Source organism: Dermacentor andersoni, chromosome 5 (assembly GCF_023375885.2).
Source record: "Dermacentor andersoni chromosome 5, qqDerAnde1_hic_scaffold, whole genome shotgun sequence".
Taxonomy (NCBI): Eukaryota; Metazoa; Arthropoda; class Arachnida; order Ixodida; family Ixodidae; genus Dermacentor; species Dermacentor andersoni.
In genome coordinates this window covers 126,843,611-126,871,587 of record NC_092818.1, presented here as the reverse complement: position 1 = coordinate 126,871,587, position 27,977 = coordinate 126,843,611, and the positions used below count along the sequence as shown (strand labels likewise).

Below are 27,977 nucleotides of genomic sequence, written 5' to 3'. Positions count from 1 at the left end.
TTTCTATGTGGTACCTTATGGACACATTATACAGGAACGCAAAGCATCAACACATCGCTCCCCTTATAGTTTCTTTATTCTCAGAACAGATTTCTTTCAGAATGGCGTAACAGCGCAGACAAAGAGTCTTCATGAAACAGACACGACATTGCGCGGACTATCAACAGATTTTTTTTTTATTCATACGGTATACATTTACGGCATAGGACACAAAAAGCAACGCTACCTATGAGTGACTCGGCCTGAATCAGTGCATTGTTTTGTCTGTTTCACCCACCCCGTCGTCTGCACAGCTTCGCCATTTTGTACGTAAGCCAATTACCCCAGCTCAGAATCCTTGGGAACATTGTTCTGCTTCAAATTTCGAGCGCACCAAAGTTTCGTTTCATTTTCAAATCACTTGTCGCACATGTTTCACGCTGGTCTTCTGCGTACTCCGATCGTAAAATCTTCTGCAGTCAAAACTCCAATTCCAATCTTAAGCTGCACTGGAACCTGCAACGATGGCAAAAGACAGCTGTCGTCTTATTATTTTAACAAGCCCGATTTCAAACTGCCATTCATCCCATTTAAAAAGTGTTGCACCCAACGTACGTTGCAGTGTATCTCTAGAAAAGCGATACTATTTACGGTCCTACCTTGTGCCTGGAACGTGGTACTATGCCTAAAAATATAATGTCCATTGTTTTATTGACTGATACTGCATATCCACGTACACAGCACATTATTCAATTGCTTTTAGCGAGTTTTTTTTATAACACTGAGAGCATTAGCATTTACAAAGGTACTGCAACAAAAATGGTGCCTTTGGTTGGTGCCTTGAGTGTAATCCCTTAGGCGAGATCAGACGTTTTCAAATTTTACTAACCATTTGTGCACGCGAATGATTAATAAAATTTGAAACAAGCTAAAGTCCAGGCAAGATATGATGGTGCGGATAACTTTACCACCAAAACAGGAAAAAATAATCCGGGCCACGTGAAGCAAAAGAACTCCATACAGATGAAGTCTTATGCGTATTAGACGATCAGCGTGTACTGCCGCACTTTCAGACAGTGTGATTTTTTTTTTACTTACAGAGCTTAAAACATTAAGCATACACCTATCCCCATGACTTAATACGACTTTACGAGGTGAATGCAACCAAAGAAAAGAAAAGCCGAGCAGAATAAAAGGAACTGTCGCACTCGGCAAGCACTCTTCGTGGTGCGTGGGGTGGCTATTGTCAGTGCTCTGGATGGTTCAGTGGCGCTACTGTTTAATCTTGCAGTCAAGTGTTCGACGAAAACTCGTGTGTTTGGCCAGGAAACATACTGGTGCCTAGCTTCATTGCGATCAGGGGACCCGTACGGGGCCCGAAGCGTCATGTCTACACTTCCTCTAGATCATGTGACTATGCAATGGGAAAAGTGCAACTCAGAAAATGTGATAATGTGATTTAGAGAAGCTGTTTAGAATTAAACTCCATTTCATGACATCTTCTTGCCCAATATTTTGCCGTTTATATGAACCCCCATATCCGAATCTTGGCAAGCGTTCCAGCAAACTTTCGGCCACAAAAAGAAAACAAAAAGTACAGCATCGTCGCATGCACAACCTGTGCTTCAGCACAGATTCAGAACGGCAATTTCGGTTCGTAACTTACATAGTTTAAATAGTTGCGAAAGATGATGAATTAACGCTTACTTCCAGCTCACGACCACGCGAAACTCTGGTTGTTCTGGCATGGAATCCCTGCCTTTGGGTGCTCGTTGACATTGAAAGGCTTGTGGCCGAAACATTTGTGGATATCCGGCTACACTGGACTCTAGAACACTTCCATACCTTTGTCTGCTCCGTGCGCACGAATTGCGCGTTGTGCAGGGAGTGAATCAAGCACAACTTGACGGACTGCAGCGCCAGGCGCATACCTATGCAGTTCCTTGGCCCAGCTCCGAAAGGAAGGTACGTGTACGGCTGTATCGACTCCACGTTATCTTCGCTGAATCTGAAAATTGAAACGAAAAAAAAAACAGATAGAGGCACTTTCGTTAACGTCACTGCCAGCGAGGGTGAAGGCTTCTATAAGCCTATAGTTTCGTAATCACTGTCTTGAGTTGTCACAATTGCAGCTTATGAGAGTTGGCACGCAAAAAACAAGCACCAGTGAGAAAGATCTTCATCCATACCTGTGACTCAAGATCGCGTCAGTTGGTGAAATGTTAGCATGCATGTCCAAAACGAGGCGTGCCGAGTTTAACGAGATCCTGTTCAATTCCAAACATTACTTAGAGTGTAAAACTTCACATCAGTTAACTCGTGACAAGAGTTACTAGATCGGTCTGAATGCGTCGCTTTCACACTTCTGAAGGTCATTTTCTACCAATAATAAAGCCTTTTCGGCAATGCAAAGATGCTCTTTTGCAGCCTTCAAAACGCAAGAAATTTTGAAAATCTTTAGCGTCGGTAATAGTTTGTTAAATAAGTGCAAAACGAGAAACTAAGATTTAGGCTTCAAGTGGGCGAACAACACACGTTCTTGTGACCAATGTTTCGACAAGGACGCTTGTCTTCGTCAAGGAAATAACAGCGTTTATGGATGACTCACTCTCCTCAACCCCCAATGGGAGAGTATTAAGCGGACGCGTAGAGTAAGTTAAAGGACGTCGAAAAATAGACAAAAAGTGGAGAGGGGGGTGAATTACTGCTGCTTCTTCCAAGAAATGAGACAGAGATTGCCGTTTTTGTCAGCTTTATTTCATGGAAGAACCGGCAGCAACCAGCGGCAACAGCAAATGTTTCAAGTACACAAAAACAAGTTGGTGTCCCACGAAGCATTCCATATAATTAGCTCCAATAATAAAATACACTATGGATGAAAGCCTCAAAAAACGACAACTTGGTCTAGTTGGGAACGATTCATTGCGGGAGAAATACTAAAGATACTATAAATAAAAAACCATGCTAGAATAATTGTTCACTGATGCGCACTGCATCTTGCGTTACTCTGCATCTTATAGAGCGACGTAAAAGCGTTGAGACAGTGAGAAGCTGCCATTTATTGCTTGACTTGACGCTGGCGTACGCGCAACTCATTGAATGGTTCCAGAATACCTGACCACTGGTGTTGGCAGCAAGAATGCAGAGAAACGTATGAACACCGACAAATAGGTAGCGGTGTTTCCCTTTGGTAAACAGGTAAGAAAACTGGATAGAATTGTTGCTTGCGCATCGGTCCCTTACCTTTCCGGCACGAAGTTTTCCGGGTCGGGAAATGCAGCAGGATCGCGATGCATGGCGTATATGGGAACGATGACGGAGCTGTTTTTGGGAATCTTGATGCCGGTTTTACCGAGCACGTAATCCTCGACCGCGTAGCGTTCGAGCCTGAATGTGTGCCAAAAATCACAAAGAAATAACATTAAAGTCATTATTGCATGTTTTCCAACGCAAATTTGATTTGTCAATACGGATTACATTCGATGAGGCGCGATACATTGAGGCGAGCAAGTGTGTTTTCCTATAGAAACATAAACTGGCTGTAATAAATAATTCACCACGTAGAAAAGTGAAGAATGCGACTACTCGCTCTCTATGCTACATATTTATGTAGTCGCTTTCTTTATTTCTTGCCTCCCGTGTTAAGAGTATCTATAATATTCATCAATATATTGAGAAAAAAAATGTCTCAAATGTAATTCACAGTAGCACGGAAATTTCAATAAATTGTACTGGTACGTTTTCGTCGCAAAACATCACAAACTTTCAAAATGGAGAATGCAAAGGATGCACTACAGGCAAAAAATTAACATGCTATTGAAGACCAGCCTTATATCGTGGTTGTGGGAACGAAAACGCAGCCTTACGGTTGCATAGTTAAATTGCAACAAAAGATTTTGGAACAATCACTCTTAAAGGCACATGAAAGAAAAATCATAATCTCGTCTGCGTTGATAAATTGCCCTCCTGCAATAGTAAAAACGTCATGCTTATTGTGATGGGAGACTTGAGAAGCCAGTAAAGACGCGAAAGTAAAAGACCGGTGGCGACAAGCCACCCCTGTAATGTTCGCGCCAGTTCACCTTAACGTCTTGGCTTCGGCAGCGTATCATCGGCTATAGTCATTCCTTTATCAGGTAAACAACTATATTGATCCTAATGAAAACATTTTTCAAGTTGGAAATTTTTGAGAATCCTTCATTCGCCAAAGCTGCCCGAATACGAGAAAACACGTGAAAATCCGTGACGGCTCGCTGATGTGCCAGCGTTCAGATTTTAGAGCAATTTTCTTTTTTTTATAAAAGGGAAGCGTGGCCGTCAATTTCTGCCATTATTAATAAACCATTTCTTATTAAATTTTTAAATTATGGGGTTTTACGTGCCAAAACCACTTTCTGATTATGAGGCACGCCGTAGTGGAGGGCTCCGGAAATTTTCACCACCTGGAGTTCTTTAACGTGCACCTAAATCTAAGTACACGGGTGTTTTCGCATTTCGCCCCCATCGAGATGCGGCCGCCGTGGAAACCATTTTGTTTTTTATATTCAAATGAATGAAAATGACATCACCAAAGAATGCTCCGTCAGTTAAAACTTCTTTACTATTGCTTTTTATTGCCGTTTAGGAACGTTCATGTAATGGCAGGATTAAAATAGATTAAATGCGTGCGCATGAAGTACGGTTTGAATATAAGCGAAGGCGCCATAGAAAAAAACACTAGTGCTACCTGTATCTGCTACGTTTCATAAAGGCATGGACTAGGCTATTCACAATCCGTATTCATAAGAAGCTTTTACGGTAAAATTGTTATTAACAGGAACTTGCGGTCAGTCCTGGATATTAGCAAAAGTGGCCGGCTGATCGCAAAGAATACTTTGTGAACAAAAAGATTTACAAATTCATCCCCAAGAATGCGGCTGTTCCTTGCGCGCAATTAACATGAAATACTTACCTTGTGGCAGGTGGATAAAGGCGTAGTGTTTCCGACACAACGCAGTGCAGGTACTTTAACTTTGATATAACGTCCAGACTTGGCTCAGGACCCTGCAACATTATTCAGACATATATATATATATATATATATATATATATATATATATATATATATATATATATATATATATATATATATATGTTCTCTATACGTTAGCGCAATGCGTCAAAGACATATAAAGGTTTATGTTCAGATTTTAATGCTTCCTATTCAGGACTCTTCGACAGAGAACAAGATAGCTAGTCGAACATAGTATAGATAGCTTGTAAATATAGATAGCGAGTCAAATAGTTTTACGCTAGATACTTCATAATGAAAGCGTATGCAGACATTAAACGCCGTACCTCTGAGTAATGACACGTAATGTGTCTACTAGGGTGGATATCCTGATTAACGTTTGATGTTGATCGTAAATTTGACCTGTTTACACTCTACCGATTCTTTGACAGTACCGCGCGAGCGGCGACTAGCCGGCCGGTCAGTGCCTTCTAACCGCGCGAAGCGATGAGATCAGCAAGAGGAGCGCATGCGCACTGAGTTCCCTGGAAGCCCAAGTTTCATCTGCTAGGCTTTTTTCCACCAGCACGACACATCCCCTGGCACGATCAACTCGGTGCAAGCTCCCCGGCTTACTGGAGATAACGACTTTGAGGGAACTTGGTGCGCATGCGCTACTCCAGGCTGATCGTGTCGCTTCGAGCGGTTAGAAGGCGCTGACCGGTCGGCTATTCGTCTCTCACGCAGTACTGTTCAAGAATCGGTCGACTGCACGTAAGTACCCGTACATGCGATTCGTGTTTGATGTTGATTCGTATTAGAAAAGAAGGAAGCAAAACTTGCCTTAACAGTAAGGCGCTTATTAAAAGTGCTGGCACCGCTGCACTCACTGAATCTTTTGATAGAGTTGACTGAGCACGCACAAATGAAAGGGGTCTAAGTACACAAGCAAACTAATCTGGTTCTTAAATTCAAGTGTCTAGCTAAATTAACGCGCGAGAACTCGCTTTGCGCAGTTCAGCTCGGACTACTGGTATTCATCATTGTGCACTTATCTTTGCTTCACTCGGCGCAAAGCGAGTACTTGCGCGTTAATTTAGTTGTTCGAGAACACGATTCTTTTTTCTGGGGCACTTGGACTATCCTCTTGCCACGAATGCAGCTAAATGTTGGGAGTTACAAGTACTGCTGAGCAGATTTCGCAAACATTGGCTCTTATTTGGCTGTGATTTCCCTCTCGCCTTGGCTAATTCAAATGCGCTCTGTGGTGCAGGTAGTGTAAGCGCCATTGCATAAGAGAAATCAAAATGCCCAGCTTGCTGTGGTGGAGTTCGTTAGATCATATTCGAGTACCCTGCAAGTGCGTCGATGCACTAGTCAACACCCTAGATTAACTTATTCACTCACCCGCCGTGGTTGCTCAGTGGCTGTGGTGTTGGGCTTCTGAGCACGAGGTCGCGGGATCGAATCCCGGCCATGGCGACCGCATTTCGATGGAGGCGAAATGCGAAAACGCCCGTGTATTTAGATTTAGGTACACGCTAAAGAACCCCAGGTGGTCGAAATTTCCGGAGTCCTCCACTACGGCGTGCCTCGTAATCAGAAAGTGGTTTTGGCACGTAAAACCCTATAATTAAAAAAGCTTATTCACTCTATAGACTCACTCGATGAACTAGATGTGTACACTGATGGCTTTGACATAAAAGTGATCAAATTTACACCATATTGAAAGCCTCGTCATGGGGCCCTTTCAGTGTTCGATATTCCTGCCGTATTCTAATTTATCTCTCCTTACGTCAAGAATAAATAACGTTGCCAGCAAATCATGCAGCTAGAGGTGAGCTCTGTGTCTTCTGAAAGCAAGAAAAATTGTTTATTGCAGTACGGTTACCAGTACCTCATGTTACCAACATTTATTTCGCATTTTCGTCGGCTCGCTTGCCTATCTATGTGGCAATCACTTTGGTTCTTTTCCTTTTTTTTTATTTCCGTGACATACCCTACTCATCGCAGCTTTGCTTTTCTGTTGAGTATTACGCCAAGTTTCACTTGAAGGGCAAGAACATAAGACAATATTTATCATTTTTAGTCAGTTACCGGTGTAGCTTTTTGCCATAGTCACTGTATTTTCAAGTACTGGTCGATCACCCAAACTCACAAACTACTTACGTGTGCCGCCATGCATTCGTCGACTTCTTTTCTCAGCTTCTCTTGCACATCAGGGTTCAAAGCAAGATGGTACGTGGCAAATGCTAAGGTCGAAGAAGTGGTTTCTAAGCCAGCCAGAAAAAAGAGCACGCATTGGGCCATTGCTTCCACTTCAGTGAGACCTGCAAGCAAGAGTTAAAGTGTTGAGTGTAATTCATTGCGAAAAACTCGCGATGTGGGTGCTGAAAACTGCTCACACAAGCCTTCACGCACAATTTCCCAATGTGGTTCTCATGGTAAGACTTTAGGATGACCAGCTTTGTTGAGGCAAATCACTTTTCTCACACCTCGAGGATAATTCTGTTGCGTAATAATGCCCCACAGGCAGGTTAACTCAACTGGCTAAGGAAAGATATCCAGGCTGTCATGACAGCTAAAGCTTCTAATGTTTCGTTAAAGTTTCATGTCTTACTAATATTATTCAGAAAATAGCTATCCAGCAATGATACACTTAATGGAAAAGTAAAATTAAATACAAACTGGGACTGTAGCTGCACTTACGTTTTGTGGAAATCGTGGACTCCGGCTTTGTATCCGTTCCAACATCGAACATCTTGGTCTCCAGGTCGGATGGAGTTTCTTCAGAAGCAGTCAGCTTGCCATCTTGCGCGTCTATCATAAGCTGAAGGAAATCTTCTTGACGCTGAAAATAGGCACAATGTCAGTGAGGCGTAGGATTGTGTAAACAACGTTGTTGTTCCCGCATGCAGACATAGTGTGTTTTGCTGCCGGCATTGTTAGTGGACTTTCTAAGCATAGCAAAAGCCGAAATCATGTAGAACCCAGACGTCGTCAATCATTCGAAGAAAAAAACTGCTAGTACTCACAAAACACAGCAAGAAAAGCAATAGCACACAATCACTATGTTGCTCGCACTTAGAGGAAACACGGAAATGGGTGGCTGTGCTCCGCGGAGCGTCTTGTAGCGAGCGGCTGCGCATCGAAACAAAGTTGCGCAGGCGCAGTACTGCGCCTGGAGTACGGCGTTACTGCCTGCGCCTCCAGGCGATACTGCGCAAGCGCAGTAACGCCTGGAGGCATGGCGTCATGTTGTCTGTAACGTTAGGCCTCTTCGATTAACAGTTCCTGACAGTCCTGGACTGCTTGGGACTGCTGTGCCGCATTCGATGTTGCTCGGACAGCTTTGGAAGCTTCGCCCACCAGCCCAAGGGCTGCTAGAATTGCGTTCGTTTGTCGCGGACCGGAAGTCGCGGGCTGTCCGCAGAGACTCCGAGCTCTCAGCAGATTTTACTTGGACCAGTGCAAGCAGCTAGCAGCTGTCTGAAAAGCATGCGCACGGCATTTACCGCCTTGTTGTGAAAGGAGTCGTGTGCTTCTGCGTACTTTGCGCGTTCCAGGCGGTAAATATTGTGCACTCGGCTATCGCGTCTGTCGCATCGGCGCTTTGTGTGCCATCATGCTAGCTTTTGATGAGCCGTGAAAATGCCGCATCTTCGTGTTTCTTTTGGAGACAAGCAAAGCGAGCAGAAGAATACGAGCTTGCTTTTCTTGATGCGCTTCGCTAAATCTGTCATGGTCATTGCTGTATGTGTAGTAAAAAGGTGAATTTCGCTTTTCAAGTGAGTTCAGCTGGAGTGCGAGAAAGCATATCATATCTGACGTGGCTATTTCACGCTGATAGTTTGGTTGGTACACAATGGAATCTTCACCGATTATCCCTTCTGCTGCCAAGTTCGAGCGTTTGCGTTTTGACGTGCAGGATTAATAGACGGTGTACACGCGCCCTGTCCTAGATACCCGTCGGCCGTCTTGTAGACGGTCTCACGAGCTTTGAGGATATCGATGGGCGCTTTCTGCGTGATAGCGACGTGGAAAGATCGCGATTTTGAGTACAAGTGTGGGAATTCCGATTAAATTTTGCAAGCAATGAGCTAGCTTAATTACAGCGGTTAAGCGGCACGGAGAGCGACAGTGCGCCGTAAACTGCGCTTTGAGACACCTTCTATGCGCTCAGGCTGCTATTGCATTATGCAAGCGCTATGGCCGGTTGTGTGAGTCACGTGGCCTGCGAGGCTGCACCATATCGGAGGCCACAGTTAATGAATCCGCTGAGTAGTGGCGTTATTTGCGAGCAGCTACGAGTTGACGAGGGCAGCCCGGAGGGTGACTCCCGGTCCCGCTGCTTTCGAGTGAAACCTCGGACAGTCCCTGACAGCTGGATCACGGGACTGTGACGTGCTCTTCTGACAGAGCTCGTCCGACCGGAAGCCATGGACGGTTTTCGGACAGTCCAGGACTGCATATTCGAAGAAGCCAATTGTCTGCGCCCACAAGCCTGCGTTGCGGTGAAGTGAAGCGCTGCACTGCGTGTAGCCTGCCCACTTGAATAATTAGCAACAACCGAAATATGAATTTTTCTATATTTATGGTGCGATAACGGTGGAGCGAAACGCCTGATACTACCGTGAATCTGCTCCCAGATTGGTGGTGTTAAGAACTGTTAAAATTCAGCCTATAAAAGACCCCCGCCGCGGTAGCCGAGTAGTTATGGCGTTGCGCTGCTGAGTTCGAGGTGGCGGGTTTGATCACCAGCCGCGGCAGCCACATTCTAATCGGGGCGAAATTTCAAAAACGCGCTCGTACTTGGACTTAGGTGCACATTAAAGACCCCAGGTGGTCACATTATTCCGGAGTTCCCCCCTATAAAGCGTGCCTCATAATCATGTCGTTGTTTTGGCCCGTAATACCCCATAATTTCTTTTAATTTATGAGAGTGAGGAGGTCAGCTGTTGGATTGAGAGATAAAAACCTCCGCGTCTATGACTACAGGTGTGGACATTGTGGCTGGCTGTCAGCCACAACGAGTGAGTCATGGTAATTCAAATATTATTACGAACCTTGCCATTCTCGCGTCTGTCACTGATAATGCGCTGGCACACTTCTTTGAAGTATTGAGCAGGACCGCCTCTCGATATGTTGAGCTTCAAATACTTGACCAGCTCAGGAAAGAGCACTGGAAATCAGAAACAGTGGTTAGATGTCGTCAAATGAAAGGTGCAAAAGTTGAGAAGAAATTTTCTAAATGTTCGATGCCCATACGGCTACGTATTTGACACCCAATTCAAGAAGGCCTTATTTCGTAAGAACAGCCTTTATTGACCGGCCGTTACCGCTTTACCGGTGGATCTTCTTTCAAACCAACTGCATAGTACGCGAATTACTTCTTAAATTCTAGCTAGCCCAGATTCATAAGCTCACTTTGTGGAAGCACTGACCAAGACCGCTAGCCGGCTATTGTCGTAGCCGATGTCATAGCCTTGCTGCCCACTTTTCTTGTTGGGGGGGGGATGAAAAAGCGCGTAATCGGAAATTAGCACAAGTTTAATAATTACACGTAATCAAAAGGGCTCCGGAGCCCTCGCATGCCTACGTATTGCTTTGGAACGTCGAACTACGTGAAATACCATGCACTGCGACCACCGAGATGCCAGACGATCACGAATAGCTGTTGCGTGTGACAAGCTCGCAATGTGAGAGCGCGTGTAAACGTGGGCTATTTTCACGCATGGCTTTCTGATAACCCACCACCTTTATTGCTCTTTGAACGTCTTTCACAACTGATCAACTTGCACCGACCAACGGCAAAAGCTCTTCAGAAGAGAGAGATCTTTGTAGATTTGTCTTGTGTTGTGCATCATCCAGAAGCTGACAGATGAAGTCAAGTAAACTGGAGTGTTCGACCGAAAAGTGAAGGAGTAAAGCCGACACACCAAGACACCACTACTACGGAGCTACCGTCGTCATTTACGGTATTGCATCGTGGGACATAACCTCGCTAAAAGGGCGCACGCAAACACACACACAAACAAAAACAATCGACACGACACAAATATATTCCATCGCTTCTAGCAGTGGGCAAGTTCTCATAAAACGCCCGCTTCAGCCATAGTCCTCATGAAAGGGAAGAATACTTACCTAGGAGAAGGACTTTCCATGACACCCGCGCCGAGAACGCCTTCCTAGCCTGCGTTACGAACTCGTTCGTGGCGTCCGTGTGAGAGTCGAGCGTTGTCCCGAACGCACACCTCGCGATCACGTCCAGCGAGTAGTGGCCGTAAAACCTGTCAAATAACTAACATGAGTGCGTTCGAAAGTGTTTCGAAGGAGCGATCGAAATGATGCTACTCGTCTAAATCAAAAGGTTATTAGAAATGCTGAGTGCCACTCATCGCTACCGCTAAAGGTAAATTACTTCTATAAACATAAAAAGAACGAATCGGTAGTTAACGAAAATCGTCTGCGTAGTTACGACGTGCTTGACCTCTGTAGCTATTGAAGCAATCCACCCACAACGTTTTTGGAATGAAGTACGTAGTCCCAAGAGAGAGAGAGAGAGAGAGAGATAAAAAAATAGACAGTAGAGGGAGCGTGTGTGCCTGCGTATAGACAGAAATAGAGAGCCCAATTTTGTTCAGTGAGCCAGAAAATTCTGCTCTACTTCGACGTTCTAAATTAATTGGGGCGAAGATAATGTTGCTCCCCTGACATGTATTTATTTCAGGTGTCTTGCTTCGTTTTGTCATTTCTTTGCTCTGCCTCAAACAGCTGCCAGGCTAGCACTGCTACATACTATTGTACTATAAATACAGAAAACGATAAGTGATTGAGAGTGTATAGTTTTCCAGCTGTGTTGTACGTCTTCAAAGGTGAACAAATCTACTAAGCTTATCCGACGTGACCAGTCTTCTTACACAGACTACTGTGCCAAGGCGACTGACCCAAACTGTGGTTGTTCTATATGTACACGAATGCGACAGTTATTTCACGAGGAGCACGGATATTTTTCGTAAGTCCAGGTCAAACCGGAACCACTGAAGCGCCGAATGTCATGGAGCCGGTCAGTGCGCCATCAAACTATACGAAAGTGCAGGTCTGCACAAGGTTTATTTATTCCGATACCTTGGCGCACTTGCGTGAAGAAAGTAAAGATGCTTCAAATATCTAGGGTGCATAGGCTGAACAAATAGTCAGAAATCAGCGTTATACTATATTGCTTTCAAGTGCAAAGCCGGACACCATCCTTAGCTGAGTCCCGGCCATCCTCGCTGCCTTCTGACCTCTAGCTATCCTTCAAGCCCTGAACTCCTTTCTCCGACGATACACACGTCTACTTATACTCCGTGTTTCCGCAATCATTATCACGGGATGGAAGATTGTTTTTCAATGATTCGGGCTGGGATAGCCTTGACACCTCTTTTCACCTGGGCCTGAGAATAGACAACAGAAAACCCTGGAGTGTCAAGTCGGTTCCTTCACTGATCAGCTGCTTAAGTTAGAACTGGTAAGATACTTAGGGAAGACAAACTTAAGCCTGATGTTTCAGATTACTACACCTTTTCCTTAACAGCAAACGATTTTAACAAGTCAATGTAGCGGTACATGCACCGCACAGGGCTGCGTGCATTTTGTGCTGCAAAGGTATCAGCGCAGCACAACATACGTAGACAACTCAACGGAAGCATAAATGGTGCATGTGCATGTCCTGTCCGCTTTTTTTTTTTTTCTCGTTTGTTGTTTGCTATTTCGCACTTCCAAATTTATAGTATGAGCACATAAGTAACTCAACTTACGATTGATGTGCCTGCTTTTCGGTATCTTAAAAATATTTTAGTACATATGACTTGCAATAAATGGTCAAATTAAACAAATAGCACTCTAAATGTACAGAAAAATGACAAACGTGAGGATTTTCTATTTTACAAATTGCGCGCGCAGCATTACAGAAATTAATCTGTGGAATGACCCTGATGCAGCACATGCCCTCTTCGAAAGAGAGAGAGAAACAACTTCATTTAGTCGCCTGCAGAACGCCACCATGACTAAATGGTGCCGTGACGCGCGCCCTGACGCCTTCTCAGCGGGTGGTCTCTACTCAACTCCAGCGCGTGTTACTCCCGCGGTCGGTCGCCCTGAGGGGCAACGTTCCGCCGGTTTCGCTCGGCCTTTGTCTTTCAAGAGTGGACGGCCCAGGTTTGGCTTTCGTGGTCGTAGCATTCCGCCGCAGCCGCGAGTCGCGGCGGAATCGTTGTACTTGTCGAAGCTTCGTCGGGGAACTTGGTGCTATCCCATAGGATGTGCGTCAGGGCGGCCTTCTCCCGCTGACACACGCGACGCACATCACTCGCATATACTTTCGGGTACAGATGATTCATTAACACTGGGGTGAGTAAGGAACCAGTTTGCAATTGTCTGAACAGCACCGCCTCCGCTTGGCTCAGCCCCGGGAGCGGGGTTGGGAAAGTCCTTCGAGCAAGGCGGTGAACCAAAGACTCAGGAATTAATAAGTAGCAACAAATTCCTCAATTTGCGCAAAAAAAGATAATAAAACGAAGTTGTAATCAGGAAATATATAATAACAGGTTAAGAAATGTCACCAAAAATAGTTGTCTATGCCATGGTTTACGTTGCCTTCCTCTTAGTAACTCCAAAACGCTAACTTTGATTGCATTTTAGATAAAAAAGAACAGCAAAATAAAAAAATCAAGCGGGATCCATCTGCGTTAACTAAATATGCTGTTAAGATGCGTTATAGTTCGGTTAATTAGAAGCTCAGATAGCAGAGCACGTAGCGAGAGGACACAGAGCTTCGGCAACACAGACACAAAGCTTTCAACCAAAACATTGTCGTCGTCTTTCTCGAAGCAGTGCCTGCCGCGCGTTCTTCTCCAGTACAATTGCCTCCCCGGAGAAGAGGAGCCGTCTCGGCGACCTACGGGCAAGATAGCACAGGTGGATCAAAGTACGGCTTGAGCCGCTGAACGTGCACGATTTCGCGCCCTCGGCGGCGCTTATCGGAAGGCGGCTCAAGGGGTTCTACCAAGTAGTTCACAGGAGACGTTTGACTGACGACACGGTAGGGACCTTGGTACTTGGAAACAAGCTTTGGTGAAAGTCCAGGGCTGGTAGCGGGAACCCAAAGCCAGACTAGTGAGTCAGGGGCATAGGGTGCCAGAGAGGAGGGAATATCCCGAAGGTGCTTCTGTCGCTGCTGATCAGCCGAAGTAAATGTGCGGGCGAGCTTTCGGCACTCTTCCGCGTGTGCAACAGCTTCGGACAGGATAGTAGCCTCCGTTGTGTCAGGGCGATACGGAAGGATGGTGTCCATTGTGCACGAAGGCTCGCGTCCGTAAAGAAGAAAGAACGGGGAAAATCCTGTAGTGGTCTGTGTGGCGGTATTATAAGCGTACGTCACGAAGGGGAGAATTCGGTGCCAATTGGTTTGGTGAGATGCGACGTTACATGGCTAACATATCGCCAAGAGTGCGGTTGAAGCGCTCAGTCATGCCATTAGTTTGCGGGTGGTATGCAGTAGTAGTACGGTGAATTACGTTGCATTCCTTGAGCAGGGCTTCTATAACATCAGACAGAAAGACGCGGCCTCTGTCACTCAGCAACTCTCTGGGGGCTCCATGGCGAAGTATGATGTTACGCAGAAGGAACCCGGCAACATCCTGCGCAGATGCGTTGGGCCGAGGCGAAGTTTCCGCGTAACGATGGTCTATCGCCACTATCACCCAGCGGTTGCCATCTGAAGTACCCGGAAGGGGTCCATAAAGATCAATTCCGACCCGGTCAAAGGCCCGTCCTGGGCAAGGCAAGGGTTGCAGTGGAGCAGCTAAGGCATGAGGGGTATTCTTGCGGCGTTGGCATGCGAGGCAGGAACGGACATATTGGCGGACGAATCGGTACATCCCGCGCCAGTAATAACGAATTCGCAGGCGCGCGTATGTTTTGAATACTCCTGCATGTGCGCATTGCGGGTCATCGTGAAACGCTGCACATATGTCCGAACGTAGATGCCGAGGAACCACGAGTAACCATTTGCGCCCGTCCGAGAGGTAGTTACGGCGGTACAGGAGCCCGTCACGAACAACGAAGTGGTGTGCTTGGCGACGCAACGCACGTCCAGTAGAAGGCGCTGATGGGTCTGACAGAAAAGCCAGCATAGCAACAATCCATGGATCCTTGTGCTGCTCCGAAAGCATATCCGTGGCGATGAGGGAGGACTCGCATATTCGTACTTTCTGATAATTGGGCTGGCCTGACACTGGGGAGCGAGACAAGGCATCCGCGTCCGAATGTTTACGGCCTGAGCGGTACAGCACTCGAATATCATACTCTTGGAGGCGAAGCGCCCATCGAGCGAGGCGACCTGAAGGATCTTTCAAGGACGACAGCCAGCAGAGTGCATGGTGGTCCGTGATGACGTCGAACGGGCGACCGTAGAGGTAAGGACGGAACTTATTTATGGCCCAAATGATAGCCAGGCATTCTTTTTCTGTAACGGAATAGTTTGCTTCCGCTTTCGTGAGTGCGCGGCTACCGAAGGCAACAACGTATTCATCGAAACCAGTCTGTCGTTGTGCAAGAACAGCGCCAATGCCGACGCCACTGGCATCCGTGTGTATTTCTGTCGGTGCGCTTGGGTCAAAATGTCGAAGTATGGGGGGTGAGGTTAGAAGACGTCGCAGCGTCGTGAATGCGGCATCGCAAGCTGGCGGCCAAGCCACGAGGTCGTGGTTACCCGCGAGAAGCTGCGTCAAAGGCGCTATTATGGTGGCGAAGTTGCGGATGAAACGACGAAAATAGGAGCATAATCCGATGAAGCTGCGGAGTTCTTTTGTGGTCTTTGGTCTTGGAAATTCGGCAACGGCTTGGAGTTTGGTTGGATCTGGGAGCACACCATCTTTCGAAACAACGTGGCCAAGGATGACTAGCTGCCGGGCGGCGAAGCGACACTTCTTCAAGTTGAGCTGGAGTCCAGCATCGGCAAGGCAAGTGAGCACGCGTTTGAGTTTGAACAGGTGAGAAGAAAAGTCCGGGGAAAAGATGACAATGTCATCGAGATAACAAAGACATGTCTGCCATTTGAGGCCCCGGAGTATGTTATCCATCATTCTTTCAAAAGTTGCAGGCGCATTACAGAGGCCAAAGGGCATCACGGTAAATTCATATAAGCCATCAGGCGTAACAAATGCCGTTTTCGGACGGTCTGCATCAGCCACCGGGACCTGCCAATAACCAGATCGTAAGTCTAAGGACGAAAAGAATTCAGCGCCTTGGAGGCAGTCCAGTGCGTCGTCGATACGGGGAAGAGGATATACATCTTTCCGGGTTATCTTGTTGAGTCGTCGATAGTCCACACAAAAACGAATTGTCCCATCTTTCTTTTTGACCAGCACTACCGGAGAAGCCCAAGGGCTGTGTGATGGCTGTATCACGCCGCGTCGGAGCATGTCTCCTACGTGCTCATCGATGACACGACGCTCCGTCGCGGACACACGGTATGGACGTTGGCGTAGCGGCGCGTGGCTGCTGGTGTCGATGCGATGAACGACTGTGGAGGTACGGCCTAAACATTGTTTCTGTAGGTCGAAAGAAGCTCGCAATCTGTTAAGAAGGTCGACGATCTGCGTGCGCTGACTCGGAGTGAGGTTGGGGTCAATAGACGGAGCAAACTCTCGCTCACATGCAGGCGGAGGCGCAGAAACAGGGAGAGTCATGGCGTCAACGTGAATAGGAGTCGAGTCATCAGGTACATCGTAGACAAAGCTCGTGTCGAATTCATCCGCAAAACCAAGGCACTCGCCATGATGTAAGCTTGATGGACACGAAAACGGATTCGAAACGTAAAGTGCACTGGAGCCCTGGCGAAAGGGAAGGAGGGCAAAGGGAAGCAAGAAGGGATGACGGCGTGCAGCAAGTTGAGATGGCGTGAAAAGAACTGTGGAATCGTAGAAAGCAGCACAGGAAACGGGTACAAGGGCGGAAGAGAAAGGAGGGATATCAGTGGCGGTGGCAACGAACACTCGAGTGGAAGGTGGAGGCAAATCTTCAGAAAGACTGCCGCAGAATGGAGTCAGCGCAAGTTCTGCACGGGCACAATCGATAATAGCGTGATGAGATGAGAGGAAGTCCCATCCTAGGATGATGGCGTGAGAGCAGCGGGGAAGAACAACAAATTCAATGTGGTATAAACTGTCTTGTATGGCGACACGAACGGTACATGTTCCTGAGGGCTCAATAGGATCAGCGCTTGCTGTGCGTAGCGAAATGGCAGAAAACGGTATGGCGACTTTTCGGAGCGTACGGCGAAGCTGGTCGGCAATGACGGACACTGCGGCACCCGTGTCGACAAGCGCGTGAACGGCGATACCTTCGGCAAAAACTTCAATGACGTTCGTTGGGAATAAACGAGGGCTTGAGCAGTTCGAAGAGATCGCAGTTCTTGCCTCCGGAACTGCACCATTTAGTTTTCCTCCACAGCCGGAGGGCGGCGGACGATGGGGGACAGGGAACGTCGACGGGGAGATGGAGACCGACGAGTGTTGAAGCTTTGGGAACATGAGATGAAGGAGCGAAGTGCGGAACTGTTGGTGAATAGCGGGACTGAGAGTCAGGAGCATTCCCTTGAAGTCTCGCAGTATCCGGAGGATACCAACCTCGCCGGCGGCAGAACCGTGCCACGTGTCCAGCAAAGCCACACGCGAAGCAGATCGGCCGATTGTCTTGGGTACGCCAGGGATTATCAACAGGGAGTCTAGGTAGCGGAGCACAGTTTGGAGCTGGGCGTAGGGGCTGCGGAGGCGCGCAGATGCCGCTTCTGGGCACGTAGTTCGCAGCTGCAGAAGGCGAGGCGTAGAAGCCGCTTAGAGGGCGTGTAATGCGCAACTTCAGGCGGAGGTCTTGGCCTGGCGACGACGGCAGCGTAAGTAAGCGGAACTGTCGCTGAAGGTGGCTGATTAGCGAGAGGTAGTGCGTCGCTGACCTGTTCATGGATGACGCGTCGCAGTTCCGGGGACAAAGAGGACTCAGACAACTGGGTAGCAGGCAACATTGACAGTTGGCGCGCGACTTCTTCGCGAACAAATTGCTTGATTTGGTCGAGGAACGAAGAGTGGGCGGAAGCAGCACTAGAACTGTCAGTTAAAGCCGAAACCGTGTCGTGCGGCGCGACAGCGCGGCGCGTGGTAAGGCGTTGTTTGCGGAGCTCATCGTAGCTCTGGTACAGTGTAATGACCTCGTCAATCGTTTGAGGATTTTTCGCCAAGAGCATTTGAAAGGCGTCATCCTCTATGCCCTTCATTACATTCTTGATCTTTTCAGAGTCGGGCATGGTGGGATTAATGCGCCGGCAAAGTTCAACTACGTCTTCAATGTAGCTGGTGAAGTTTTCACCCTTTTGCTGAGCGCGACCACGCAAACGTTGTTCTGCGCGAAGCTTGCGCCCAGCAGGGCGACCGAAGACTTCTTTGAAAAAATGGGTAAATGCTGTCCAGGTGGAAAGGTTGGATTCATGATTCCGGAACCAGAGATTCGCGACTCCAGAAAGATAGAAGATGACGTTAGTCAATTTAGCTTTGTGATCCCACTTGTTGTGAGCACTCACGCGATCGTATGACGAGAGCCAATCCTCCACGTCATGGTCGTCGTCGCCGCTGAAGACCGGAGGATCGCGTTGGCGGAGAGCACCGGAGCAGACGACAGGCGATGCCATGGGAGGATCGGGCTGCGCAGCGTCCTGAGGCATAGCAGAAACGGTAGGGAGCGTCCGGCTGCGGAGTTCCAGGTTTGGGAAGGGCCCCGCACCTCCACCAGATGTTAAGATGCGTTATAGTTCGGTTGATTAGACGCTCAGATAGCAGAGCACGTAGCGAGAGGACACAGAGCTTCGGCAACACAGACACAAGGCTTTCAACCAAAACGTTGTCGTCGTCTTTCTCGAAGCAGTGCCTGCCGCGCGTTCTTCTCCAGTACAATGCAAATAACATTTCAAAGCATTTGTTTATTGTATCGAAGAGCGCCGTGAACGAGGTTAGGCTCTTAATTTTAAACTGCACTATCAGTGGGATCAGCACACGTTTTTAGAGTGTACGATCTTCGGGATCGGCCCACGAAAACGGTTAGATAAATAGCCGGAAAAAGATGCTCTGACAATGACAATAATGTTATTCGCGATAATAAAGCAGGAACTTTACGGTCGCAATACTTACTGCTTGACGTCAACGTCGAGCTGCTGTTCTGCCGCTGCCTTTAAGTGCTTGCAGGTAGCCCTCGCGCAGTCCTGAATTAAAACATTCATCTGCAAAAAAAAAAATTAAGTACAGAATCATTATGTAAATTGCTTTTGTATAGCTGAATTTATTCGAACTCTTTTTCCGGTATTACTACCAGAGGTGCAATTCCGAACTGTGGCCATAACGGCGGCATTCTGAATAGCAAGAATGCCAGCAGCTCAGGGCTTTAAGCAGCAAAACGAAAGTATAAGAAGTCGCGCCTCGCCCATTTCTGTCTGCACTAAATGCTAGTTTTCAGTGCTCTCCTAAATTATGCAGCCACATTCTGCGGCGCGGAGTGTGATCTTGGAAACATTATTGAAAAAAATAATACATGAGCCGCATTGTAATAGCGTCGACCAGAACACTAATTTTACAGGCATAAACAGATAGTTTGCATGATCATCATGGTGAAGTTGTAACGACGTTTCTTAATTGAATTTTGGGTTTTTTTTTACGTGTCAGAACCGCTATTTGATTATTAGGCACGCCATACTGAGGGACTCCGGATCGATTTTGGCCACCAGGGGATCTTTAACTTGCCCCCACTTCACGAAACACGAGCGTCTTTGCATTTGACCCCGCGATCTCGTGCTTAGCTGCGCAACACCACAGCCGCTAAGCCACCGCGGTAGGTGACAACGTTTCTTAAGCACCTCAGCGTCGGTGCAAATGTATGGCGCCGAAAGCCCAGCTCGCAGAGTGTCTTCAAAACCTTTGGCAGACACCGCACGTACTTCATTTTAGCTCGATTCAGAACAAGAATGACGTGACCGAGAATTAGAGTTCTGCCCTCGCAAAGCTAATGAATGGTATTTATTGAAGTATTCATATGAACTTCATCTCAACAAAAAGCCTATCGGAGGCAATAAAAAGGTTACGAAAAACACAACGAAATTTCTATAATTTTTGTAATGGCGTAGCCAGCTGCTATAGTGTGAGCCCCACTACAACCGCTGATGCACGATGCTGGGCGTAGCTATAGTACAATTGCCGAAATGCACTCCTGCGGTACCTTTCGCAACTTCCCCGTCGAGAACGCGGGGCTCACGGCTGGCCTGGTCTTTCTCCAAATTTCTAAGGGTGCCAATGCCATCATGTTGTCGAAAATTGGGTCGGAGATAGCGTGCGTCTGAAATCGAATGGAAACGACACTTTAATACAAAACTAGAACAGCACAGCCTGAGAAAAATAATACATTATTGCTCAATTCGGCGAGTAGAAGCGAAATTCGAACGCGAACTTCAATATACGTTTCTTTCATTTTTCTGGTATCGGGCAATTTTATTTTTAAAACACCTATACAAAGCTGCTGAGCGTCTCCGGTACTTTTCATTCCTTTAGTGCTCCTATTTTTTGCTTGGCATCCGAAGAGCAGTAGCCGGCGCCAATAAAGACGCCAAACTTCCCGTTAATTACTTAAATCAATAAAAAGATGGCATAATTTGGCCATTTTTCTTGTTCTATATGAATAAGTTGAAACGCTTTTTAGTACAGCCGCTATCGTCAGCTCATTACGACACTTCAGCAATATTTTCGGTTATCACTCCTGTCACTTACGCTCGAGACAAGTTTCCTTCAGCCACGCTATTTAAAAGTATATGCTTTAAAATTTACGATTCACTTCAGCATCTTTATTGCCGTGACAATATATGGACACTCTAGGCGCATTTCCGCCATCAGTGTCACCGTTGGTGTCGCCATGATGTTTCGTATAAAGTCCAAGTGCGATAATATCATGACTTCGCGCCGTATATTGTGTTTGTTTTCAAGAGAGCGCATTCAAAGAAGCCGATCCCACAGCGAAGCCCCTTCTTACTATACGTATACATCTTTCATTACCTCTTAGCACACTGTTAATTCTAGCTGATATATATATATCTATATATATATATATATATATATATATATATATATATATATATATATATATCAAATAATAGGAGTTCCTGGCAACTGTTACAATGTTTGAAGGAATCCGCGTTGAAACACACAATAAATTTATTTTCGACGTTTCGGCAGGGGACCCACCTTTATTAAGAAAGCTTGATCAAGGCCGCATATATCAAGTTTCCTGCACTTGGATTATTGTGCGTTTGTTCTTATAGTTTTATTCAGATTGCGCTTATGAGGTGAAAGATTGGGCCAGTTGGTTTTGCATCATGAGGTCATAGGAGCGCGAACTGAGACATGTGCACAAAGAAAAAGACACGCGGGGACTAGCGCTTGTCCCCGTGTGTCTCTTTCCTGGTGCGCGTGTTTTAGTTCGCGCTGCTATGATCGAACGTCGCTTATGAGTCTTGCTTTGAATAAGTTGGCGGCAAACACGAGGATAGACGCATCAGACTCTGCTGTAACAACTCTACCGCTGTCGCTGGTGCGGCCGACTCTGCTGTATGATGCGTGCTAATTTTGATGCGTTTGAGAAGTAACAAGAGGTAAAGTCAACCCACTCTTCGGTTTGGCAACATGAAGAAGTCCTTCACGAGAACCTGCTTCACCAAATCCGGCTCAGCTACCACAAGTTTTGGTTTGCCTCCTTCGTAGACGCTGCGTTGAAATCAACATGCATTAAGTACAGACCTAGAGCTGCAGCTTTTGCAAGTCCGCATATAATGGCATATCATAGAACCACCAAGGCACCTGAGAGCTACTAGATCAAGCACAGTGGTGCGTTATACTATCTTCTTGTACCGTAAAAAACACATTGCACAATACTTCTAATTCCTTTTTAAATAAATTCGAATGATAAACTCCCATTGTCCTTCGACGCATAAGGCAAGTCTCGCCGCAGTTATTTTTGCATTCGTGTAATGCTATAGTGTGTTATAGTTGCGTAGAAACGTATGAGGGGTTGAATTCGCAAAGCTTTTCGTTTGTAAGTGCTCTTTGCCACTGGCGAGAAGGCTTCGCTAATGATATCTACAGTGTCAGGATTGGCTGAATTTTTTTCTTACGAACACTTACAGCGTAAGACGTTTTTGTGAATATATACAGCCCAGGTGTTTTTTAGCAGTCTCTCTTATGTATCGTCTCAGACGTAAAGCCCCGCTCGGCCTCTTCAGGTGAGTGGAGTACTTGACTAGGTGGACGCGCACAAAAAAAATCACATTATTCTAATAAATAAGCAACAAACTTACGCTATTTCACTTTTTTATTGTTCGCTTTACGGTACATGCTGCCCTTGTAAAATTGACGCCGCGAAATAGTGAAGTCGCATTTGATTAACGTTAATTTCTGTTTTCACCCACCCCTTGGGTGCAGTTATTCCAGACTTTTTACTATTCCATTTGGCAATCAGCCCTCCACAATTGGTCAGAAGTTTTCCGGATGCACCCATTTTACCTGTCCCTGTCTGTCACGCGTCGTCACAAAACCGCGAACACTCAGCAGGTCACAGTGACGGGTGCACATTAAAGATGCAGTAATATGCCGCACAATACGTGTTTTTTTTTTTTTCGGAATAGCCGGAGACTGCACCGTTCTGAAATGAACAGAAGATGCCTGCCCGTCGATCGCTCTGGTCTTGACTACTCGGAGCTGCCATGGAGAATAGATTTATTGCAGTATCCTAAAAGATATTGCTTGACAGTATAACGTTTCCGAGCCGTGTCAGCACGCACACGATATCGGTCTGCCAAATTTTCTTCGCTGGTGATCCGTTTTAGCTGCGTTTTTACCCTTCCGTTGCACGCCACCACAATTTTCTACCGGGCACCGAAAGCTAAGAATAATCGGGCCAATTGCAGACGCTGGCACCACCCTCCTCATCAGATTATCTCCTTTGGCTATGCTAGCCCGGCCCCACCTAGAACCTCTGCACTTCTGCATGTTCCTTGGCTGTGGCCAGCCATTTATATAACATAAACCTGTCAAGTAAGACTTTGAAAGCATACAAAACTGACCTCCTACAAACAAGATGAGCGTCTTATTGGCCTGTTCAAACAACGCTGCGAGTCGCCTCCCGACGCTGGCATTGTTGGTTACGTGAATTTGACGCCAGGAGAATAGAATAAAAACAGATTGAAATAGTTTTACGTTATAGGGCTCATTATGTAAAACCCTGTTTACATGGCCCTGGAGGCGCAGTAAGAAAAATTTTTAGCGGGGGCAAATTTTAATATAACTGTTCCCAAAACTTGCTGATACATTAACGTCGCAGGTGATAGTTCCCAAATGCCAGCTTTGCCCAATGCAGGACGAAACTAAGCAGAACTCCGATACATTATTCGCCACCAAAAGGAGTTGTTGGGCCTTGTTAGAGGTTATAACGGCTATAAAACATGCTCATCTTATGTATTTTAACCAAACGGTTGTAGCACATAACGCTTCACGGACATATAAACGTATACACTCGTTAGGGAAGGCACCTACACAAACACAATGTGCTGAAACAATTTCTGCAAATGACTACGAAATCGAACGCTGATATTGTGCAACACTGCGTCAAAAAAGTTAATCGTGTTCGAACTATCGTTTGATCTCTTTTTTGCGCGGTAAAGATGCAGCAGAGTTTACGTCACTCTGCCTGTTATCGCCGTCAAATCTTTCCACAGTGCATTGGGAAGCATCATATGAGAACACCAATGTCAATATTGTGTAACTGTAAACAGGCGAATAAAATGACACTGGTTGTACGTTTGATTCACAGAAAACAAATCGTTTGCTACAAACATTGATGTTGAGTTTGGATGGACGTACAAAAACCACATTGAAACAGCAAAGTATGCTCTGTAAGTGACGCGATGACAAACGCCAATGCTACCTATGCGTCTTTGTCTATATTTATGAATAAGCTTACCCAAAGAGCTTTCCCATCTTCTGATATCTTTCCTGGTCACTTAAGGCCATTGGCTGAAAAATTGAAGCGTCAATATTTGTGAACAATCATGCACAGTCACATGTGATAGTCGAAAGACTTGTCCGTATACTGCCATAACTCTATTAGGTTCCCGTTTTTTCGCCGTTTGTGATTTTATATTTATTTTATATTGCAAGCTAGCATTGTCGCGCAATAGCTCAAAGAGGCTGACCGCTTCTTTACAAGATATCAGCAGAGCCGATATCCACATATGTCGGTGCTCAAGAGCTCGCGCACGCTTGGCACTTGAACGCCGCTGTAGCATGCCGGGAAACCAATTTTACCTGTAACAGCAGTCTTCTAGCTGGTCCAAATACTAACGAGAACTCTTCATGGGGGACATTCTGGTTTTTCCAGAAGTTCCTGTTCTTTGCAGCATACCTACAATAGGAAATGCAAGCAGCAGAATACAAGAAACGTCCGTAGTCTCTGGCAAGATTAAAATTATTTACTCGAAGATATCGATACATGTTTTTCCGTCTCAATAGTCTCTATCAAACACAGCCCATAAACAAAATATTGACATTCTTTCCCTTTCTCGACAACATACAAGATCACGACACTTTCTCTTACAGATACTTTCAGTCATACAAAGTGATATCTAATTACGTAATCTTGCGTCAGCCGACTGCAGTCTAAGCCAAGAATTTTGCATTATCTAGTCTTCCGTCACCTTCGCTAGCGTTTCCCTTCTCCTAACATCCATTATTTTTGCTGTATGATATTACATCGGTAATTTTTATTACGCGTAGTGTGACCTGCGTCACACCATTTTTTCCTCTTAAATATCATCCACGTGTGTTTAGTCTTTATATAATTCATGCTGCCATCTCCTCGTTCTTAATGAATCAAGAGTCGTTGCATACTTTATTCTCGCGAGCAGACGCTGAGGATATGAAAAAAAAAATTAAACGGTAACTTTCTCAACTCTGCTATACACCACAAAACATTCTTTGCACTGTTCCTACTATGCAGTGTTGTGAAATGCACTAAGTCATGCAATATAACTTGAACGAGTGGAGTAATCCATATCGTCTGTTTTTTGCGTGAACTTCCAACTTAATTTTGTTTGTGTCTTGCGTCCTTCGAGTCCTGCATGTATCAGTCCTGCGTGTTGCCTACGTTTAGGCTTTTAGTGCGTTCCCTACGTGTTAGCGTCATGTCCTACTGATTCAGCTGCTCTGTGTTTTTTTTTTCCTGTCACTCCATGGGCAGTAACCAAACTGGAAGTACGTCATATCATGTTTGGTACACGAACTTCATCCTACGCAGTTGGAAGTTTAAAGCTCGTGTCTGTCACTTTGTGTTTCTTGTCCTTTACGAGTGCAAAAACACGCCGATATGAATAATATAACCGTTACCAGACGCGATATCTACCCTAAATTGGTTTAGTAGTTATGACCGTGCCAGACGCGTGATCAATCTTTATCAGTAGTAAGACTGCTTTACAGTAAAGCTGAAGTGTAGGTAAGTACTCAAGCGTATTTTAATTATGTTTGTGTGGCTATGTTCACAGGTTAACAAATAACATTTTAATGTTGTTTCCGCCGTTATCAGTATACGTTCAGATTACTAAATCATCTAACCGGATGTTCATAGAAATTCAGCATCCCGAAGTGCGCACTGAATTCGCTTAGCCAAAGAGATAACAGGAAGTGAAATAGTTGCGTGAACCATAGTAATGTATAAAGAGGATTTCATGCTGGTATGCCTCCAGCGGCATTTTAAAGGCAATGAAGTTACTCATACTTTTCCAAAAAACGCATTTCCCCCCTGTGATCAGGCAGTAGTATAGTGGCTCTACTGTCTCTGCTATAGCCCCATGCGGTCAATATCAATGAATTTACTTAGCACACTTGTACAAATAAGGAAGGGCTAATGGTTTTTTAGGGCCTCGTGAAAGAAGTGGGGACGCAATGCGAGCCGCGATGTCCCTGCTGTTATACTTACCCCTGTCAGGTCTAGAACACATTTTACGAACTTTTGTTAGTAATCTGGGTTTCAATTATTTATTCTTGGTTGCCTAAATATTATTATTTTTTTATTTTTGCTTTCGTCTTTTCCTCATCCTGTATTATCTTCTCCATGCCATCTCAAACAGCTTATCTGAAGTAGCAAGCCTTGCATATATAGCACTGCTGACATTTTCACCTTTCATTAATCTCATTCTCTTTCTATCCTTTTTTCTCCACTTGAGATGCTAGAAGCTCTGCCAACTTTTCGGATCAACCCAGAGTCACTTCGCCGTCTTATTGTAAGCGTCGATTGTTTTCACACTAAACTTGCGATAAGTCGTGTCGACGGCTTTATCAGTCTAGATTGTTGGCCGATCCAGACGAGTGTATTTTTTCGCGAAGACTTAAGAGGAAGCTTTAGCTCGGATGCTCCTATCTAAATGCATGTAAAAGGAGAATTCGTTTTTCTCGACAACCACTTCACCACATTTGACGAGGTTTGTTGCATTTAAAAGAAAAACTTAAAATCTAGTGACTGTTTGTTACGAATTCTTGATTTAGGTTCTTATTTTATTATTAAAAATTTGCAAAATCGAAAATTTTCAGAAAGAACGAAACTATCAGGTTTACAACTGTATAACTCAGCAACGAAAACGGATAATACAATTCTGTGAATTGCATGTAATAGCAAATTTAAAGCGGACAAAATTGATATGTTACACATGAATCTAAAAAACACAGTAATATGTATATACAGCTTTTGCAGAACCTTTGTACACAACGTAATAAATTCACGTAAGCTGTAAAATGACATATAGAAATTGTCCGCTTTTAATGGTCTAATGGATGCCGTTTACGGAACCGCGATATCTGTTTTTGATGCAGAGCTATGAATTTGTAAACTTCGTGCTTCTATTTTTTTCAAACTTTCGAATATTTGAAAATTATTTTAACGGAATTCAGGACGTAAATCGAAATTCCGCTTTCAACAGTCACTAGAATCTAACTTTCTTTCTCACATGCAACAAACTTCATTAAAATCGGTTCACGGGTGATCTCAGAAAAACGTTTTTGCATTTTACATGTATTTGAATAGGCCGCGTCGGAGTTGGGCCCGAGATAAAGCTTCCTCTTAACGGCTTTGTGTAATCTGTGTTACTTTATGAAATTCCGTGCCAAAGGAACCCATCGAAGGCATAGCTTTAGATACTTCGACAACAGGAGACAGTGAATATAAGAAACTACAAAAAAAACAAGTCCAAGAAGTAGGCATTAGAGGGACTAACATTACAATACATCACTCCCCAACCAAAAAAAAAAAAACGAGGTTAAACTGGGTTAAAAAAAAACGGAGGGTAATGACAGGACTAATTCTACAGCCGAATTACACAAGACCTCAAGAACATAAAACCAGAGATTACGCAACATAGTTTACATTGTAACACAACTGAGTCATTTCTTTTATTCCATTCAATTTCTTTACAGGAAGTTCGACGCTTATATACAACATTGACTTCTCTTTCGCTAGTAGCCACAGAATCATATTCCGTCAAATATACAGGTTATACTGTGCACTGTGCAAGAAGGCATGAATTTGATGACACGTGAACGATGAACGCTGGAATGGGCGACACACAGAGGCCAGTGAATAAAAAATGGGAATTTCAGAGTGTGCAGCTCAGGACCTTGACTCCTTCAGTTTATTGCTTGTGGTAGTTTTTTCTTTTCTTTTTACAATACATGAACACGCATGATTGCATGATGCAGAAGCGAAACCTGTGGACATGAGACCACCGTATATACAAACAGCGTTACAAAGTAAGTTACGGAATATTGACAAACGTTAATAACGTTTTTAGTGCAATGCAACGTGAATGTGCAGCTGACGCATTAAAACTTAACTGAAA

General features: G+C 45.3%; 2 protein-coding genes across 5 annotated transcripts in view; one reads left to right on the top strand and one right to left on the bottom strand.

Annotated features, from left to right (window-relative positions):
* The window catches only part of LOC129385062 (uncharacterized), a 254,450-nt gene that overhangs the window by 217,760 nt on the left and 8,713 nt on the right, over positions 1 to 27,977 (top strand). The window contains exon 1 of one of the 3 annotated variants that reach the window (XR_011894793.1): positions 5,091 to 5,743. The exons of the other annotated variants lie outside the window; for them this stretch is intronic. The gene's annotated coding sequence lies outside the window, so the exon portion shown is untranslated. Of the gene's footprint in view, positions 1 to 5,090; positions 5,744 to 27,977 lie in introns of those variants that run through there. 3 annotated transcript variants of the gene reach the window in all.
* Positions 59 to 27,904, bottom strand: LOC140218509 (cytochrome P450 3A14-like). Of its 2 annotated transcripts, none has more exons than XM_072288280.1 (13): positions 24,400 to 27,904; positions 24,056 to 24,108; positions 21,708 to 21,804; positions 20,270 to 20,386; positions 19,192 to 19,280; positions 11,114 to 11,259; positions 10,036 to 10,151; positions 7,679 to 7,820; positions 7,139 to 7,299; positions 4,931 to 5,022; positions 3,223 to 3,366; positions 1,911 to 1,987; positions 59 to 495 (listed from the first exon to the last, which is right to left on the bottom strand). In XM_072288280.1, the coding sequence occupies exons 1-13, from the start codon at positions 24,583 to 24,585 to the stop codon at positions 479 to 481; spliced, it is 1,437 nt and encodes a 478-aa protein (XP_072144381.1). In that variant the 5' UTR covers positions 24,586 to 27,904; the 3' UTR covers positions 59 to 478. The 2 variants fall into 2 exon arrangements, with proteins under 2 accessions (XP_072144381.1, XP_072144380.1); XM_072288279.1 differs by having other exon boundaries at positions 1,825 to 1,987; positions 24,400 to 27,903.

Coding starts and splice junctions, on each gene's coding strand:
- LOC140218509 (XM_072288279.1), bottom strand. CDS start 24,585: ATGTATCGATATCTTCGAGTAAATAATTTTAATCTTGCCAGAGACTAC. Junction 11,260..19,191: donor CTCGACGTTGACGTCAAGCA/GTAAGTATTGCG, acceptor GTTATTTGACAG/GTTTTACGGCCACTACTCGC. Junction 10,152..11,113: donor ATGGAAAGTCCTTCTCCTAG/GTAAGTATTCTT, acceptor TCTGATTTCCAG/TGCTCTTTCCTGAGCTGGTC.